The sequence below is a fragment of the Lycium barbarum genome, chromosome 6, assembly GCF_019175385.1.
Source record: "Lycium barbarum isolate Lr01 chromosome 6, ASM1917538v2, whole genome shotgun sequence".
NCBI classification, from domain to species: domain Eukaryota; kingdom Viridiplantae; phylum Streptophyta; class Magnoliopsida; order Solanales; family Solanaceae; genus Lycium; species Lycium barbarum.
In genome coordinates this window covers 96,114,967-96,133,084 of record NC_083342.1, presented here as the reverse complement: position 1 = coordinate 96,133,084, position 18,118 = coordinate 96,114,967, and the positions used below count along the sequence as shown (strand labels likewise).

The 18,118-nt window shown below is 35.9% G+C and overlaps 1 protein-coding gene and 1 non-coding gene across 3 annotated transcripts in view; one reads left to right on the top strand and one right to left on the bottom strand.

Annotated features, from left to right (window-relative positions):
• Positions 1-17,163, bottom strand: part of LOC132644903 (autophagy-related protein 8i) — a 37,896-nt gene extending 20,733 nt beyond the window's left edge. Inside the window, exons 1-5 of one of the 2 annotated variants that reach the window (XM_060361566.1) lie at positions 16,810-16,912; positions 16,671-16,726; positions 15,933-15,985; positions 12,596-12,714; positions 12,246-12,494 (exon numbers count right to left, since the gene is read on the bottom strand). In XM_060361566.1, the coding sequence (XP_060217549.1) occupies positions 12,400-12,494; positions 12,596-12,714; positions 15,933-15,985; positions 16,671-16,726; positions 16,810-16,843 (357 nt within the window). In that variant the 5' untranslated portion in view covers positions 16,844-16,912 and the 3' untranslated portion in view covers positions 12,246-12,399. Of the gene's footprint in view, positions 1-12,245; positions 12,495-12,595; positions 12,715-15,932; positions 15,986-16,670; positions 16,727-16,809 lie in introns of those variants that run through there. The other variant, XM_060361567.1, reaches the window with a different exon arrangement.
• TRNAF-GAA (transfer RNA phenylalanine (anticodon GAA)) lies at positions 16,965-17,037 on the top strand. The gene has a single exon. It is a non-coding gene; the product is annotated as a tRNA-Phe (tRNA).
• Positions 17,164-18,118: the final 955 nt, after the last annotated feature.

The window sequence follows — 18,118 nt, the reverse complement described above, 5'->3', positions numbered from 1 at the left end:
GAAATATAGCCAAAAAGATTAGGGGAGAAAGAGAGATTTTACTGCTCTTTCAATTGATATATAAATGAACTGAATTGACTTCCTATTTATAGAAGAAAAGAAGCAGCTGCGAGGCTTTTCAAGAAGCTACTGACATGCTGCCTCCTTGAGCTACTTGCAATCTACCTGCTTGAGCCACTCGTAAGTTGTCTGCTTGATTGCAAGCCTGAGGAAGCTGCTGCAAGGCTTTTCAGGGAGCTACCTGCAACCTGCCTGCATGAGCTACTTGCAAGTTGCCTGCTTAATTGCAAGTTTATCCAATTGCAAGCTTATCCAGGAAAACGTGTATTTGAATGGAGATCCATAATACTATGTATTTATAACACTCCCCTTGGATGTTCATTAGTAGATAGTGTGCCTCGTTAAAACCTTACTAGGAAAAATCCTGTGGGAAAAAATCCTAGTAAAGGAAAAAGAGTACACGTATCTAGTAATACGCATTGCTAGCTGCCTCATTAAAAACATTCTCAAGAAAACTCAAATGGGACAAAACCTTGGTTAAAGGAAAAATAGTACAACGCGTGTTTTGCTCCTCCTGATTAAAGCATCACATAATTTTTTAAGATGATGTACTCCGATCTTGCATACCAACTTATCACTTGAGGTTGGTAGAGCATTTGTGATCAGATCTGCCAAATGATCATTTGACGAACCAGTTGATGATCTGTTTCTCCATTCCTTAGATAGAGTTGCATCTCGCCATATAATATTGTTGCAGTCATGCCAAGTACATTCTTGACTTGCTTTATAAACATCTGTTATCTTTCTATGATTTGACTGTCATGTAAAACAACATGGTATGACAGTAATCCTTCTTGGAAACAGATAACATATCTGGATCGAACTTTTATGTCAACCCGATGACCCCCAGCATATTCAAAGCACTTGACAATATTTGTTAGGATAAACACATTCGTGTCAGGGCTTTCATTTGCAATATGCAATTGATCTAACTTCAATATCTCCACGTAGGAGTGAAAGTACATCATGTCCATAGTCATACTAAGATATTTAAATTCACCAATTGCACAAATATATAGTACTTCAGGACAAATATAATTTTCTCATTTCAACTTCTTTTAGCAGATAAACTACTACTTTTGGAAACTCTTCAAGAGCTCCAATAATATTCAAGTCATCAACTTACACAATAATATGAAAGATTCTGATTATCATAAAGAGACAAAGGTAAACATGATTATTTTTGTTCCCTTCATTTAATGAATATTCACTAAGGTGATTAAATCATATTCACCTTATCTGATTTAATCCATATAAGGATTATGAACAAGTTCCCCAAGAACTTGTAATATCTGGACTACAGTTCTAATAAAGTTTACGCTTACCAAGATGTATCATACCACTTGGTAATTATTTCGGCGTCAGCATGCTTTATGAGACATAGAACCCAGATTCTCACAATTTTATACAATATTGCGCGCCATATTGTATCAAAGATATCGCCGACGAGATATCATTTTGTATCGGTTAGCAATTCGACATAACTTACTAAGATATCATCACTTTATTATTTTCAGGTACCTGAACTTCTCATAAGGTTTCATGAAGTGTTATGTCGTAGGATCTTCAAGAGCACATTGCTTCCTTATTATGATCATTTGATCCTCCCCTTTTTCAAAGATTATTACATTTGGAACTGATTGTTATACCATGCTCCATGCATGCTGTAGACTCGGTCCTTCAGGGACATTAGGAGCATTTTATAGATGAAATATGAAATAGTTGGATCAGCAAATGCTTCCAGCATTTCACTTGAATTATCTGAGGGTCATACTGATGATAATTCACAACATATTTCTTAGCTACATATTCTCTCTCTCTTATGTTAGAAAAACTAACACATATCCCCATTTTCTTTGGGAAATCCATCTGTGTGCATCATGGTATATCAATTAATCATATACTGCACATCAAAATCTATAAGATGGAAGTATCTAGTTCCTGACCCTGAACCAATTACGATGGGAGAATTTATCATAATTTATTGTTTGAACCATACAAGTTCCGTTGTATGCAATATATCATATCTCAGACCAACATATGAAGCTCTGTTCTCATAAGCAGTGGTTTATTTATATTATGGAAGCATCCAATACCAAACCACCTTAGATATAAACCAACATTATCAAGATGAATTGTCTTAATTAGATATTCTGAAAATTGTGCTTCCAACGCAATTATTTTAAGTAAGCAACTTCATAAATGTCAAACTGCCAGTTGACAATAAACGCACATGTGACCGTTTCATAGATGCATCTTTTTAAGACATCACATCGTAGGTGAAGGGGCCCACATTCACCTTTTATATTTCTCAGAATTTAGGGGATTCAGTCCCAACATTAGCTGGTGTAATCAACTTATCATGAGAACAAGCAACACAAATAAGTTCTTGAAGAATCTTCTATTTCTTCAATATATTTTGAATACTCAATTAGCACATCAGATTTAAAGCAGGACGACCAAAACTGTTATGTCATCTGATAAAATTATTTGTACTAGTAAACTTCAAGTTTACCATAACGAGTACTATTTGTTTTAGTAAACTCCTAGTTTGCTATTGCATGGGATCCCATCATGCTCGGGTAACGTTTCACACACGTGTTTCCTACCCGTAATAACTTTGAGATATTCAATCTTCCAATCATTTGTAGTCTCAATATGATAACCATTTTCTCGCTAGTAAACTTCATGTTTATTGCAATTTATTTTCCAAACGTAACAATTACGATCTAGGATAAATGGTATTGTCATATATAACCACTTCTAGAGACTTTAATTTCAGATATCTACTACTTCAGGAGTAGATTTCAAGAGTTCTACTGCTTCAAAGTAGAATTCAGAGTCTTACTACTTCGAGAGTAAGTTGCGGCGTTTTACTACTTCTGGAGTAAAATACATAGTATTTACTACTTCAGGAGTAAATTTCACAACCTTACTACTTTACGAGTAAAGCATAAAATATTCAGAATATTTTCTTCTCAAATATTCTACCTCTTTGGGAGGTGGGTCGTGATATCTTCACAACCAAATACACGTCTGTATTGATAAGCTTTACTAAATCTTATCACATTCACTTAAGGAAATGAATCTATATTTATAGCTTTTATCAAAAGTTCTCATTCTTCAGGAATGGAACAAAATCATCTGAACGTGCCTTAAGCATATCAAATCGTGATAGCTTAGAACCTCTTTTAAGTTATTGTTACTTCAGGAGCAAATCAAGGCATACATATGATGTAGAGAATTTTCCTCTAACACATAATCAGTTGTAATCACAACAAGCCTATGTAGATATTACCACTCCAGGTAATTCAGCCACAACAAAGCATAGGAAATATTATCACTTGTGGTGACCACATATTTCTTGCAAACTCTCATTTAGCCATTAAGGGATATGAAATTAATATCATAATCCCTCTTAACAACATTGTTCTTCAGGAACAACTTTGAGGCATAAATGGTTCTGAACCAAATAGGTTCCCTCAGATCCAATCAAAACGTGCTTGTTGAAGAATGACCATCTTCAGGTAGTCATATCTATCTTAAATTATTCCACAACATAAGAGGATCTTTAACAGTGAGCTATTCCAATTTCAAGCCCTCAACAAAGGGCAGAGGAATATCATTGTTTTGGCATGGTCTTGATTTGATGCCTGATTTTTATCTTTGATAGTATCTGCCAGACCCATTATATCAAGATAAATTTCAGCATCAAGCCCTCAAGACGAGATTTGCCCAATATATATCCAGGGCAACAAATTCACATCTACTATTTTATGAGCAAATCGAGGCATACATATAATGTAGTAATTTTTCTCTAACATATCTTTCAGAGTATACCTGATTTCATAGCAATGAATGCTTTAGGAGCTAATATGAAGCACAGTGAAATATCCAATTCATAAAATTACAGTAGAATAAATTCCACATATTAATAGACAGTAATCAAAATCGCATAAACTATATTTTTGATGCCTTATTACATATTGCTCTTCAGGAGCAATTAATGCCTTCTCCGTAGGTTTGTAACCTTTTAAAAATAAGTGCTCAAGTCATCACTTACCTTAACTCCTCTCTGGAGTAGTATATTAATAGGAGCAAATCCATGATACAAGATTATTAGCTATATAAAATAACAAATTTAAGATATTAGCCATATCCTCTGCCAGAGGATCTCTCGTCTTTAGAACTTCAAAAAAAAATGCTTATCACATAATATGAGATAATTCTGGTTACAGGAAATGATCATAAATTATTTCCCTTATTCTTCTCTTAATTAAATAGTGATTACCATACCTCATGCTTACTGTTTTTGTCTACTAAGTAATCGAAGTACTTAGAATTGACATATGCTAAGCCTCTTATTTCTTCAAAGATGCAAAGGCTTGCTTTCCTTTCGGACCTTCTGCGTGTCGGCATCATCTATATTATATCCTGCAGTACTGTGGCTTCGAAGAATCACTCGATTCCAAGAGGATCAGTACCGTAAAAGATAAGCTTAGTTAGTTAGAATCTCGTGCTGATAACGTATTATAAAATAATATTAAAAGTACACGACAACAAAAAATATAGCCAAAAAGATTGGGGGAGAAAGAGAGATTTTTATTGTTCTTTTAATTGATATACAAATTAACTGAATTGACTTCCTATTTATAGAAGAAAAGAAGTAGATGCGAGGCTTTTTAGGAAGCTGCTGACAAGCTGCCTGCTTGAGCTACTGGCAATCTGCCTGCTTGAGCTACTGGCAATCTGCCTGCTTGAGCTACTCGCAAGTTGCCTGCTTGATTGCAAGTCTGAGGAAGCTGCTTGCAACCTGCCTGAATGAGCTACTTGCAAGCTGTCTGCTTAATTGCAAGTTTATACAATTGCAAGTTTATCCAGGAAAATGTGTATTTGAATAGACATCCATAATACAATGTATATATAACATTTTTGGCTTTATCTCTCAAATCTCTACATTTTGAGGATTTCGTATAAGAATATTTTTTAGACCTGATCAATGTTTTTAGGTTTCTCAAACTTTCAGGAAATTATGATAGGAACTTTTAATCTTGTTTTGCTTTTGCTTTTAATTAGACTAGTTTCAGCGTACTTGCGTTGCACGTGTCAATAAACTAAAAATTCTATACGAAAAGAGCAAATTATGTAAAATATAAATAGACGTTAAAATAGATGCAACATTCACTTAATGACAAAATAATGTTTTTACATCGACTCAGTTGCCGAATTACGTGTAATAAGTGTATAGATTTTTCCTTCTTTTTGTTTTAAACATGTAATGATACCTACCTGAGAAAATCATTTTTATTTTTAAACACCAAGAAATGAGTTTTTATTTTATATTTAAACCTTTGTTTTTATATTTTAGGTTAATTATAATACTTTTAAGAATTGATATTTACGTTATTTTATTTTAAATTATTTCACAATATAAATTAGACACCCTTGCATTTAATACACCTTCTCGTACTCTCTTTTCCTATTGTCAAACGAAATTAGATGAATATTACTCATACTAATACGGAAGGTTTTATATTTATATTACATAACATAAAAAGGAAATAATTTATATAAGGAAAAATCCTAATCGATTTCAAATTCTTAAATATTAGAATCTCCTACATAGTTTAAATAAGGACAAATTTAATAACTAAAATTTTAGTTGATTTTAAAGTCCTAAAATGTTGTAAAATAATTGATTAACAATAGTGTGAAATAAGTGGACGTGCTAAGAAAAGATTTAATAACCAAAATTTTAGTTAGCAAGTGTTTTGATGAGATAGTTCTTCACTTAAATGGCGAAGTGTTGGTAGAAGACGCACGCATTAGACGGAGATGGCAAACGTACTTCCATAAGCTCTTGAATGAAGAAGGGGACAGGGATATCGTGCTGGGAGAGTTGAAGCATTCCGAGAGTCGTGGAGATTTTGGGTACTATAGGTGCATAAAGGCGGCAGAGGTTAAGGAGGCTATCCGTAAGATGAGAAGGGGAAGAGCGACCGAGCCAGATGATATCCCGGTAAACTTTTGGAAGAGCGCAGGGCAGGCAGGTATGGCATGGCTTACTAGGTTGTTTAATGTCATTTTAGGATGGCTAATATTCCAGAGGATTGGAGGCGGAGTACAATGGTACCGTTGTACAAGAACAAGAGCAATATTTAGAGTTGCAATAATTATAGGGGTATAAAGTTGTTATGCCACATTATGAAAGTGTGGGAGTGGGTGATCGAGACGAGGATGGGGAGGGATGTGTCGGTATCCGAGAACCATTTTGGATTCATGCCAGGGCGCTCGACTTCTAAAGCTATTCATCTTGTGAAGAGATTGGTGGAGCAGTATAGGGTCAAAAAGAGACACTTACACATGGTGTTCATTGACCAGGAGAAGGCTTATGATAAAGTCCCTCGGGAGGTCCTTTAGAGATGCTTGGAGTCTAGAGGTGTCCCTGTGGCCTACATTAGGGAAATTAAGGACATGTACGAGGGTGCCAAAACTCGGGTTAGGATAGTATGAGGGGATTTAAAACACTTTCCGATCATGATGAGGTTGCACTAGGGATCAACCCTTAGCTCGTTTCTATTTGCCTTAGTGATGGACGAATTGACACGACATATTCAGAAGAAGGTGCCGTGGTGTATGTTATTTGCAGACGATATAACTTTGATAGACGAGTCGCGTAGTGGAGTTAACGATAGGCTGGAAGTTTGGAGAACGACCTTCGAAATGAAAGGTTTCAGGTTAAGTAGGACTAAGACGGAGTACATGGAGTGCAAGTTCAGTGGCATGACGCAAGAGACAGATGTGGAAGTGAAAATTGAGTCACAAGCTATACCCAAAAAGAGGGAGTTTCAAGTATCTTGGGTCCATAATATAAGGGAACGGAGAGATTGACGATGATGTCACACATCGTATTGGAGAATGGTGGATGAAATGAAGGCTCGCCTCCAGAGTGCTTTGAGATAAGAAGGTGTCGCCTAGGATAAAAGGTAAGTTCTACAAAGTAGTGGTAAGAACAGCATTGTTGTATGAGGCAGAATGCTGTCCAGTCAAGAACGTTCATGTTCAGAAGATGAAGGTAGCGGAATGCCAATGCTTAGATGTATGTGCGGTCATACTAGGAAAGATATTATTAGGAATGAAGATATACAAGACAAGTTCGGAGTGGTCTCCGTGGCGGACAAGATGAAAAAAGTGAGATTGAGATGGTTCGGACATGTGAGAAGGAGGTATAAGGATGCGCCATTTAGGAGGTGTGAGAGATTGGTGGTCGCAGGAGGTAGGAGAGGTAGAGGTAGGCCGAAGAAGAATTGGGGGAGAGATGATTAGACAGGATATGGCACAGCTTTAGCTTACTGAGGACATGACCTTCGATAGGAAGTTTTGGAGGTCGAGGATTAGGATAGTAGGTAGTTGAGTTTTGTAGCGATGTGTGAGAGAGAGAGGTTGGGGGCTAGCTTTTCCATCTCCTTTTCTCCTTGCCTTAGTAGTATCGTGTAGATCTTTCACCTTATGTGTTTATTACTATGTGTTGCTCCATTTGTTTGGTATCTTGATATATTGCTATCTTATTTCTCTTGCAATCCTGCATTGACTTTGTTTCTTTTGAGCCGAGGGTCTATCGGAAATAACCTCTCTACCCCATAAAGGTTCAGGTAAGGTCTACATACATCTTACCCTCCCCATACCCCACTAGTGGGATTACACAGGGTATGTTGTTGTTGTAGTTCTTCACTTAAACAACTAATGTTGTCTTGTACTTCAGAAGTTGAACAGAAAAAAGATAAAACAGCCATGATGACAATGTCTTACCCTGCACATTACAACTTACTTTTAATAAATTATTAGAAATTTGAAATCTTACCCAAAAAAGGTATTGAGACAGACAAAGGTAATGAGGAAAGTTTATAGCTTACTATGTTTTAGGTTGCACTTCTTGAACATGCTGATTTGAGATGAACTTAAGCTACTGAAAAATTTGCTTCAGCTAAAAGTTCAAGCACTATGGTTTTCCGTTGATACACCTCCATTCCCGTTGAAACTTTCATCCACCTAAAAAAAAGGAACAAAAGGATTAGAGTATTCTTGAATTACATATACCTAGGTTGATGCCTTCATATTGCGGGAAGGTTTCTAATATAGATTTAGAAGTGGTGCAAAAGAGGTAAAGAGAATTGAAGAGGATGAATAATTGTAGTTGAAAAAAAAAAAGAAAAATATAGAAGAAGTAATATCATCACTATTTACGTGAGCATAAAATCTCGAGTTTTGGGTTAAAATTGTCCCTTATCTATGGGAGTAGGTTCATTTTGGTCCCTCAAATATTACCGTGAGCATATTTGATCCCTTATTTATGGGAGTAGGTTCATTTTGGTCTCTTAAATATAACGCTAAGCATATTTAATCCCTTAACTATGCTACAGTGGGGCACTTTTGGTTTCCCTAATAGAATCTGTTTAAAAAGTAACAGTGCTAATCCCATGTAACACTCACGTGACTTGTAAGAGGCTAAACCCATCGGACAAAAATACTAAACTTATTCGCCTTTCTCCCCAACTTCATATGAAGAAACACTTCACCAAAAAAAGCCCTAACCTCTCTGTAGAAAGCTTCAATTGGCTGGAAGAAGAAGAAGAAGCTGATTTTTAAAATAAGGCAGAAACTTTATCTAATATATTAAAATTTGCATTCATATGCTTCCGAAAAAAATTGGAGTGGTTCCACAATTAAGATAATTTATAACAGTTGTTAAAAAGAATTTTGATTTTTTTAATATTTAACAAAAATAACTTTATATTCACATGCTTCCAAAATAAGTGGAACGGTTCCATGTGTGCTGCCAGATTACTATTTAAGAGTTGGTTACCAACCATATGATCCAAATATTATGAGTTGTTTTGCTAATATCTTATATGAATTGCATTTTTTAGAGAAATGCCATTACTCTGCTTTGCATTTTGTCCAATGGGTTTAGCCTTTTACGAGTCACGTGGGTTTAGCACCGTTACTTTTTAAACGGGTTCTATTAGGGGAACCAAAAGTGCCCCACTTTAGCATAGTTAAGGGATTAAATATGCTTAGCGTTATATCTGAGGGACCAAAATGGACCTACTCTCATAGATAAGGGATCAAATATGCTCAGGGTAATATTTGAGGGACCAAAATGAACCTACTCCCATAGATAAAGGACAATTTTAACCCAAAACTCTAAAATCTCCGTATAAGGATATTCTTCTTTTATTAGTTGCACGAAAAGGTTAGAAATTTTAGGGAAGGTCATAAGACATACTAGAGAGAAAAGGTACAAATTGTTAGCCTTTTTTTTGGTACACGGTACAAATTGTTAGCTGCATAAGCACCTACTAAATATTACTTTAGTTTATTAGAAATATATATTGTTTATCGGGAAAATGGTTAAGTTGAATTTGTGTTCGTGGTCAAGGACACGTGAATCAAAATGATCAGTAAATCAATATAATATGCAAGTAAATTGAATGTGAACGAAATAAAGCAAAGTAAAGTTAAGAATAGCCTGAGCTTCGATTGAGCCCGGTGCAAGTTCCTCTAGCCAAGCTTGTGACTAAATACTTAGTAAAATAATAAAGAACTTAAGAAGCAATTGTGTATAAGTGGAGTGTATTCCTCTTGAATTTCGTGTCTACAATGGGAATGACAATCTCTAATTATACTAGGAGCCAGGGCACATTTCATGTATGATGCCCCTGCTCATAATGAGTATTAATTGTGTAATAATAATGAGCAATAAAGAGGACCATTAAGCCTAATAACAGCAGTAATAAGTGTTTAGACAGAACGACATTATAATAAGTGTTTCCTGTGAAATAATAAACTGCAAACCTCGTGGAATATTGCTAGTAACTAGAGTTAAAATGGAGAGAGACTGAAAAAGTGATCGAGTAAGGAAAAACTATAAGGTCTTTTATGTTTTTCTAAAATTGTTGTGTTAACGCATTCAGTGGAAAATGCTTGACCATTGTTTGAGCAAAAGGTGTCAGTCTTTCTACACAACATTTCATGGTTTCTCTACTTTGTTACTTAGAATTAGCTGTTTTAACCATTTGCAGTTGAGGACCTAAAATTGAATGCTGTTGAGAGTTTACAAGGATTTCCTTATCTAGCAACTGGCAAACATCTTTGTGGACCTACTACAGGTACTCTTTTTTCTTTCTGCTTTTCGAAGAAGAACATAGTGTGTTTACCAGCGCATTCAGTTCTTCTTCAGGCCACTATTACTATACAAGCTAATACAGTAAGCAATTTGATGCAGATATGACTTTAAGATGTTGCATCAGCAAACAATGCGATCAACATAATAATGCTCCTTCTGAATCAACTTGCTACCTAATTGGCCTAGCTATTGCTACTTGCTGCCATCATCTTTGTCAGCTGAAGCATTACATAAGTATTCCACCTTCTGCTACTCTCCTCTCATTGCTACTTGCTATTGCACATATCAGTTTTTGACAATATTTAAGTTTCTGGTCAAAAAATGCTCTTTCATTATCATTACTAGACTTGCTGAAATTCATGAATGATGCATAACTCAGATAAGCGATATATGTTGGATTTGGGAATCGGTAAAGATGATTTCAATGCCATGACATGGTTTACCAGCTGGGCCGTTGATGCAGATCATGGTCCAGATCTTGGTGGCACTGATTGGTCTTTTGATCTACAGATCAGGTATGATCTTTCTATCTTTATTATTAGGAAGTATAATCTTTTTGTCTCAGGGTTAGGCGCCGATGAGCACATTGAAAAAATAGGTTCTTCACTAGTTCAACGTGTTCATCAGCTCCCGGCCTTGAGATGTGGGTCATCCAAGGCACATTAGCATGGCGTACTTCTGTTCGAAATGCCACATTTTCTCTTTTCTTGCTCCTGAAATGATTGTCTGTTATGGTTCACAGGGAAAACAAGCATGGAGAATCGGATCTAAATACATATGAAGTCAAAGACATGGTGAAGAATATGAAGGCTGTGGATAGAGCAGCTGTAGGATTGATGTGCAAAGAAATAATAGATGTTGGGAGGTTCATGTGGCTCAAGGAACATGGACTTGAGTGTGAGCTTCTCAAGTATGTCCCGTCAAATATCTCTCCAGAAAACCGTTTGTTGGTTGCTAGGCAGAAAAATTGAGTGTTAAAGTGCTGCTGTACACCATATTTGTATCCTCAGATACTTAGTTTTCTGAGACCTGTAGCTCTAATTCACATTTCGATAATTTATTCGGAATATTATCTTCTCTTTTAAGTAAAGGTGTCTTGGAGGGTCACATTGTTTTGATATTTGGTCCCAGTTTAGGCAAAAGATTTTCTTTATGTAAGTCCTTTGTTGTTGAGGTTGAGGATCGAAGTCTGTACGTTGGAAACCTGCCTTAGTACAAACAAACAACGCTAAATGTGAGAGTCCAGTTCATAGTTGTTGAATTCTACTACCTCAATTTCCTTTGTCAAACTAATGAAACGAAGAAATAACATGCCTTAACCACATATGACCCAACATGTCGATGGACTCGCAATCATCAACCTTACGTACGCTGTATATCAAACTACGTACTTGGTAATCTTCTCTATGTGCACTGTCAGTAAATCAAACTACGCACTTGGTAATCTTCTCCATTGGATCCCTGCTGCTTTTGTTGCCTCACCAACAATATTGAAGATCTCTCAGTTTGGATACGTCCTAATACCCTGAATTAATACTTGGAAGATGGAATTGTAGGTTGTGTTGGTTAAACAATTATAATGGCCAGTTCGTGAAAGATGACCGGACCAACGTTGTGCTCTCAGAGAGACCAAGTTGTTCTGGCATTTGCTTTCAAAGCCCTACTCCTGACTGTATTGTTTTATTTTTACCTGGTTATGTTGCTTTCAATAGATTATTTTGTTTTTCACTTGTGAGATTAAACTGGGTACATTGTTGTAGTTATTTGCTTTTCAATTCAACAGATCAGGGTGTAAATCTCCAACTCCGAGCTCTATTTTTCTTTGCTTCATTTGTAAAAGAATGTAAATTGAGAGCTAGGGAAGTTGAACCGTTCAAGGGAATAAGCCTAACCCCCTTCAATTTACTACAACCTTTGCATTCTTTTCAAGGGCGGCTTACTAGATCGCCATTTTTCTATAACCAGTAACGCATCAATCTTAAGTTAACAATGCTAAGTCTGGGATCCAATAAATTGACATTTGAATTCCCTTAATATATTCAGTTAACAGTATAGACATATCCAGGTGCAATAATTTACAGGATGAACAACCATGCATGCCAGACATTAAATACAGATACCATATACATATTTCAGTTCACAATGTACACTTTCTAAGAGTAACCAAAGGTTTTCTCACTGCTGTAGCACATGTAGAGGAACCCATCTTTATCCTTGGAAGAATCATACACGGTCTCAATCAAGCTTGCTGCAGCAAAAGAAAATCAAACGAGATCAGTAATGGAGTAAATATGCCTTGTAATGGTGTATAACAACAGGTGCATCAAATGAACGAACTAGGGGTTTTACTTGTTTGAGGCAAGGTGTTATTCACAAACACGAACAGAGCTTTCCCAGGAGCCAGATGGAGCCTGCCACTCAGAATGTGGATAAATTGCCCAACAGACATATCACGGGGTACCAGGTATCTGTGGCCGAGAAAGAAAAGAAAATAAGAGGAAAACTATAGGACTATTATACGAGGACCATATTAGGACTGCATGATCTGGTACAGAAGCACCTGTTATTCATATGTACAAGTACAACACTGAATCAAACTACAATCCTTCCAATGGGAGGGACCAGTGGGTTTCCCAATCTCTGTTTGTTCATATGTACAAGTACAACATTGAATCAAACTACAACCCCTCCAAGAAACTAAAATCAAATTCCAAAACAGGACCGACAGTGAGGCAGTGAATACAAGGCAAAAGCTTTTATTGAAAAATGAATAAATGTGAAGCCCTAAAATATTATTTAAAGTAGGGGATGGTAGAAGAATATTTTTTTGGCAGGATGCCTGGATAGTGGATTCTCCACTAGAAGAGAAGCTCCCAGACTTGTTCGCTGTGTTACACATAGTTGTTAACATAACTCAATGCAGATGAAAGAATGTGTGAGAAGTAAGCTCCAGAAATTGCTGCGCTGCTATGATTAGGATTGTGGAAGGACGACCCATTGGGAGAGTGAGAGGATGGGAAGCAAGCTTCAGAAGAGCTGCTACAATTGGGAGAGTGAGAGGATGACACAATTTCTGAAACGTGGAAGATGTCTAGACACTGTCAGAGGGTCCAGATTCTTTGACATCGACATTTCAAGGAAATGGTATATTTACTATGAAATCTCGCTATTGAACTTATCTGTTCCGAGTGGCAATACCTCACAATAGCCAATGAAAGTTAGTTGGGAAACCAGAGCTCCCTATAAAGTAAGGAAATTTTATTAGAGGTACCAACAGGGTAAGGAATATCCACTTTTTATTCAGATTCCTACTCCCAGAAACTGGATTTCTCTACAAGGTTGCATTCTACAGTTGGGCTATAGTTAATGAAGCATGTCTTATTCAAGAATACATACAATGAAGAATGCAGATTTGCAGTAGATGATGCACATATGAAGGACATCATAAATGGTAACCACTCTTTCTGCATTAGATAGGAAGGTTTGGAGGTCGAGGATTTGGGTAGAAGGTTAGTAGGTAGCCGAGTGTTGTAGCACCTTTATGTGGGAAAGACAGGGCTAGTCTTCTATTCTCCTTATTTAGTAATATTATCTAATATTCACAGTGTATCTTATTCTTCTTTTGCTACTATCTGTTACTTCACGTGCTTTGTTTATCTTACTTTTTGCTGTCGTCTATTTCCTTTCTACTCTGCTTTTAGTACACTTCTTTTGAGCCGAGGGTCTATCGGAAACAGCCTCTCTACCCCACAAAGGTAGGTGTAAGGTTTGCGTACATCCTACTCTCCCTAGACCCCACTTGTGGAATTACACTGGGTATGTTGTTGTTGTTGTTTTACTCTTTCTGCATTACTGGGTTGTAACAAGTGTTGAATTTTGTCGCCACATTTTTGGGCAAAAATGGTAACATCACAGACTGGCAAAGAAACTCCTTTGGTGCTGGAGGATTGTAAGATGAAAAAGGATATATGGAAAATTTGGAGAACCATTCGACCACGTATTTGTAGGTAGTATGAGGGAAAGGAACCATCATGCTTCAGCGGAAAAGCTACATCTGTTTGCATTATGAAAGATAGATTTCTTAGCTTGCTAGCTTTCACGTGTAATCAACAAAATGTTAATGAAGAAGATACTATGATAGGTTTCATTAGTTCGATCCAAGAATAGATTTCATAACCGGAAATACACCCAATTTCTACTGTCCAGCGCTATCTTAGTACTAGCTTGCTACTTGTCAACCCAAAGGAAAGAAGAAAAAGAAGAAAAATTGTTAAAAGAGGAATAAGTTAATTGGATGAGTCAAAGAAGGACGAACGATTAATTGCACGAGTCTTCAGTCAATGCTAGGCAGTAATCTGGTTAAACTAAGCTTCATCGAATGCTAAAAGATGTAAGATACCCATCCCAATTCAATCATCATAGTTTGCATCATGAGGAACAAATTTACCAAATTTTCGAGTTTCATTAAACATCCCTTAATTTACCATCTAAATAAAATTTGAAAATTTGGAAACTGCATAAAATAAATGATTTTTTTTTTTGGAAACTGCATGAATATTACTACCCCAACTTGCTTGGGATTGAGATGCGATATTTGTTGTTTGTTGTAGTAGCATGAATATTACTACAAGTTGTCAAGTTCCTCATTTCAAGATATAAAACCAACACTTGACCAAAAAATTAAGACAAGGTTCGCTATATTTTTAAATTTTCCAAAATAAAGAATTGACAACATTTTTGTGATGGAATAAAAAGGTACTAAAAATATTTTATTTTTTTTTTAATCATGTAAAAGGTACTAAAAAGAATATCTTAGAACTAAAGCAAGAAGTCGTAAAAGGAAAAACAAAATACTGAAGGGAAGTGAACCTAACCAGAACTTGAAATAAATACTCAAAAAGAGACAAACCAAAGTTTTTGGTTAACGTAGAGCAGCATATTTAGTTTTTTCAACAAGACAAAAAGGGAAGTCGCAACAAGAATGTGGCTGATATAAAAAACAGAACAATCAAAAGAGATTTTTTAAAATCCAAGTTTAGTTTAACAACCAAGAAAGAATTAGTGCATTTTTTAACTATCTGCCCAAACCGGTCCAATTTTCATAACAAGAAGAAAAAAGAATTCAATCCAGAAATGACTGACTACCACAATAGCTAGGAACAATTAGAGGAACATAGTTTTATTAAAGCAATAAAAATCTCCTTTAACTAATGTGGGACATTCAGGGATCACAACTGCACACGTGTGCAACTAGTAGTTCAACCAGATTGAAACTTAAGCTCAGTTAGGAGAATTCTTCCTCAAGAAGAAAGTAGAGAATAAAAGTGAGAAGATCTACTCTTTAAGAGAGATCTAATCATTTGGAAACAAAAAACAGAAAAAGGAAAAGCAAAAGAGAAAACAAAGAAAAAAAAAGTCTAAGCATTCTTGTAAATATTTCCCTCTTCTAAATTTACAGTTAGATTAAATATTTATATGAAATACTAAGCGCATCCAAACGTAGGGAACTGAGACTCTGAGAGAGAGATTCACATTTGCTGAATCTGCCGTCTACAAGCATTAGATATTTCTTGGGTAAGAAGCTTCAAGAGGAAATTCAGAAACATCACATTTATGAGTAATATAAGAAGGCACATCACTTTAGATTTTTGGCAGGAAACGCGACACCAAGATGATAGTTGCTTACTTCTTCTTTTCCATCTCAGGGAGGTCAGTTTTGGAATATCTTTCAGCCACCACCTGCAAAAACATAAATAAATGCAGGAGATGATTATCAACAAATATGCACTATGCATGGAGGACCATCCAATAATAACCAATGGATGAAACATGATGGTAAGTCGGAACTATTTGTTGTTTGTTTGTTTCTTTCTGAAAAACGAACATCGAAATACAGAAGGATAGGAAACGTAATAGCAATTGTAAACAACATTCTCAAAATGTTAATTTTTAAGCAAACCACAAGAGATATTAAAACACAGTCAGGATAGCAGGGAACTAAGGAACTTATCGCGCCTTTAAGGAGTTATGGATATCAACATTATTACATGTTATCAACATCAAAAGTAAAGCTTTTGGGAAAATTTAGAGGCTAAAAGTTGAATATAGTGAGGATTAGGCGCTAATAGTTGCAGAGAAGCAAAGTAAATTGAAGCAGGAACTTAGATATTAGAGACTAGAATACCAATATGCAGTTTTTGTATAATGAAACTATAAAAGGACATAGATGAATTGAGAAAAGAAATCATGCGCGTTTAAGTCTTTTCAGCTAAATAGAGTTTTTAACTTTAAACCCAGCGATCATCTATCCAACTAAATAGTGCTTAACTTAGACCTAATGATAATATAACAAATTTCAAATTAGAGCAAACTACAGAACATAGATTTTGAAGTGGAAGTAGAATAACGAAGTGCAGAGACACACCGGCACTCGATCGGGATATTTGGCGATTATATCCTGTGATTCTGCGACTCTTTCATCTGCAGTGATGAAAAAGGAAAGAAATCAGTTGATATAATATAAGTAAAGAAAAAGGGGATTTTCATAAAGGATGGGGCAGTACCATATGAAAATTCATCTTTGAAGGTCTTCCCCATTTCTCTGCTTCACGATCCAGCCGACCATGGATGATTTCCCTACTTTAAAAGATGAGAAGAAAACGTGAAAAACACGGCTATTAACTTAACAAATACTATTAGATCGAGTCAACAACAGCAGGCGGGGATAGCTCAGTTGGGAGAGCGTCAGACTGAAGATCTGAAGGTCACGTGTTCGATCCACGTTCACCGCATTTTTGCCTTGTCTTAATAATTCATTTGATGATTTGATCTCTCTTTTACAATAATTGTGAAAGTTTTCTAAACAATTTTTTGCTTTATCTGTCAGATCTCTGCATTTTGAGATTTCGTATAAGATTATTTTTTTTTTAGACCTGATCAATGTTTTTAGGTTTGTCAAACTTTCAAGAAATTTGGTAGGAATTTTTAACCTTGTTCTTTTGCTTTTGCTTTTAATTAGATAAATAATTCTTGTCCAACTTCATGTAGAGTTTGAGAATTGTTTGGCTTTGAAGCCACTCCCTTAGTTTAATATGCAATAGGGTCACTCATTTTCTTTTCCTTTTGTTTTTTCATTTTATGGTTAAGGTTAGTGGTCCTGACGTCATTTTATAATTTTAAAAACTTTGGAGTTTACAACTTATACACTTAAGTCCCCTTTCACTTATTATTAAAATATACAAAAGCCCCTTCTCTCTCCTCACTTTTTCCCAACTCCCGCTCTAAAAAAATTGAAGTTTCCATTAGAATTCTCCCTCTCCCCCAGTCTTGGTAACATTCCTGCCGTCCATTCCAGGTATTTTCTTTAATTTAGCAGCTCCTCTAGAGCATTTAGAGCTCCATTTTGCCATGAAAGTTGTTATTATTTTACCAACTCGATAGAACCCTAGTGTTCTGACACGCCCCGAACCACGGCCTGGGCGAAACACGGCACTCGGTGTCATACTGCATGTGACCGAGCGAACCACCTGGCTTGCTGAATCATCATGAGGCATACATGAGCGGAAATATAGCATGAACGTGATGAGCTTTTATAAAACATGAGATGTCATAATAATTTAATAAAATACTTGTTTAAATCATAAATGCGGAAATAACATGAGTTGAGCCAAAGATGGCTAAACACCTTGCATGTCTAACATAACTAAACTAACTAGTCTATGAAACATCTAATCGTGAATCTTGACTGGAAAACGTACTTGCTGGGACAAGGTGTTATATCCCGTATTTGATACATTCGAATATTTTAAGAAAGTCGTGGTAAGTTAAGGGAATGATCATCTTCCAAATTTATTTTAATGTACAAGTTGGTTA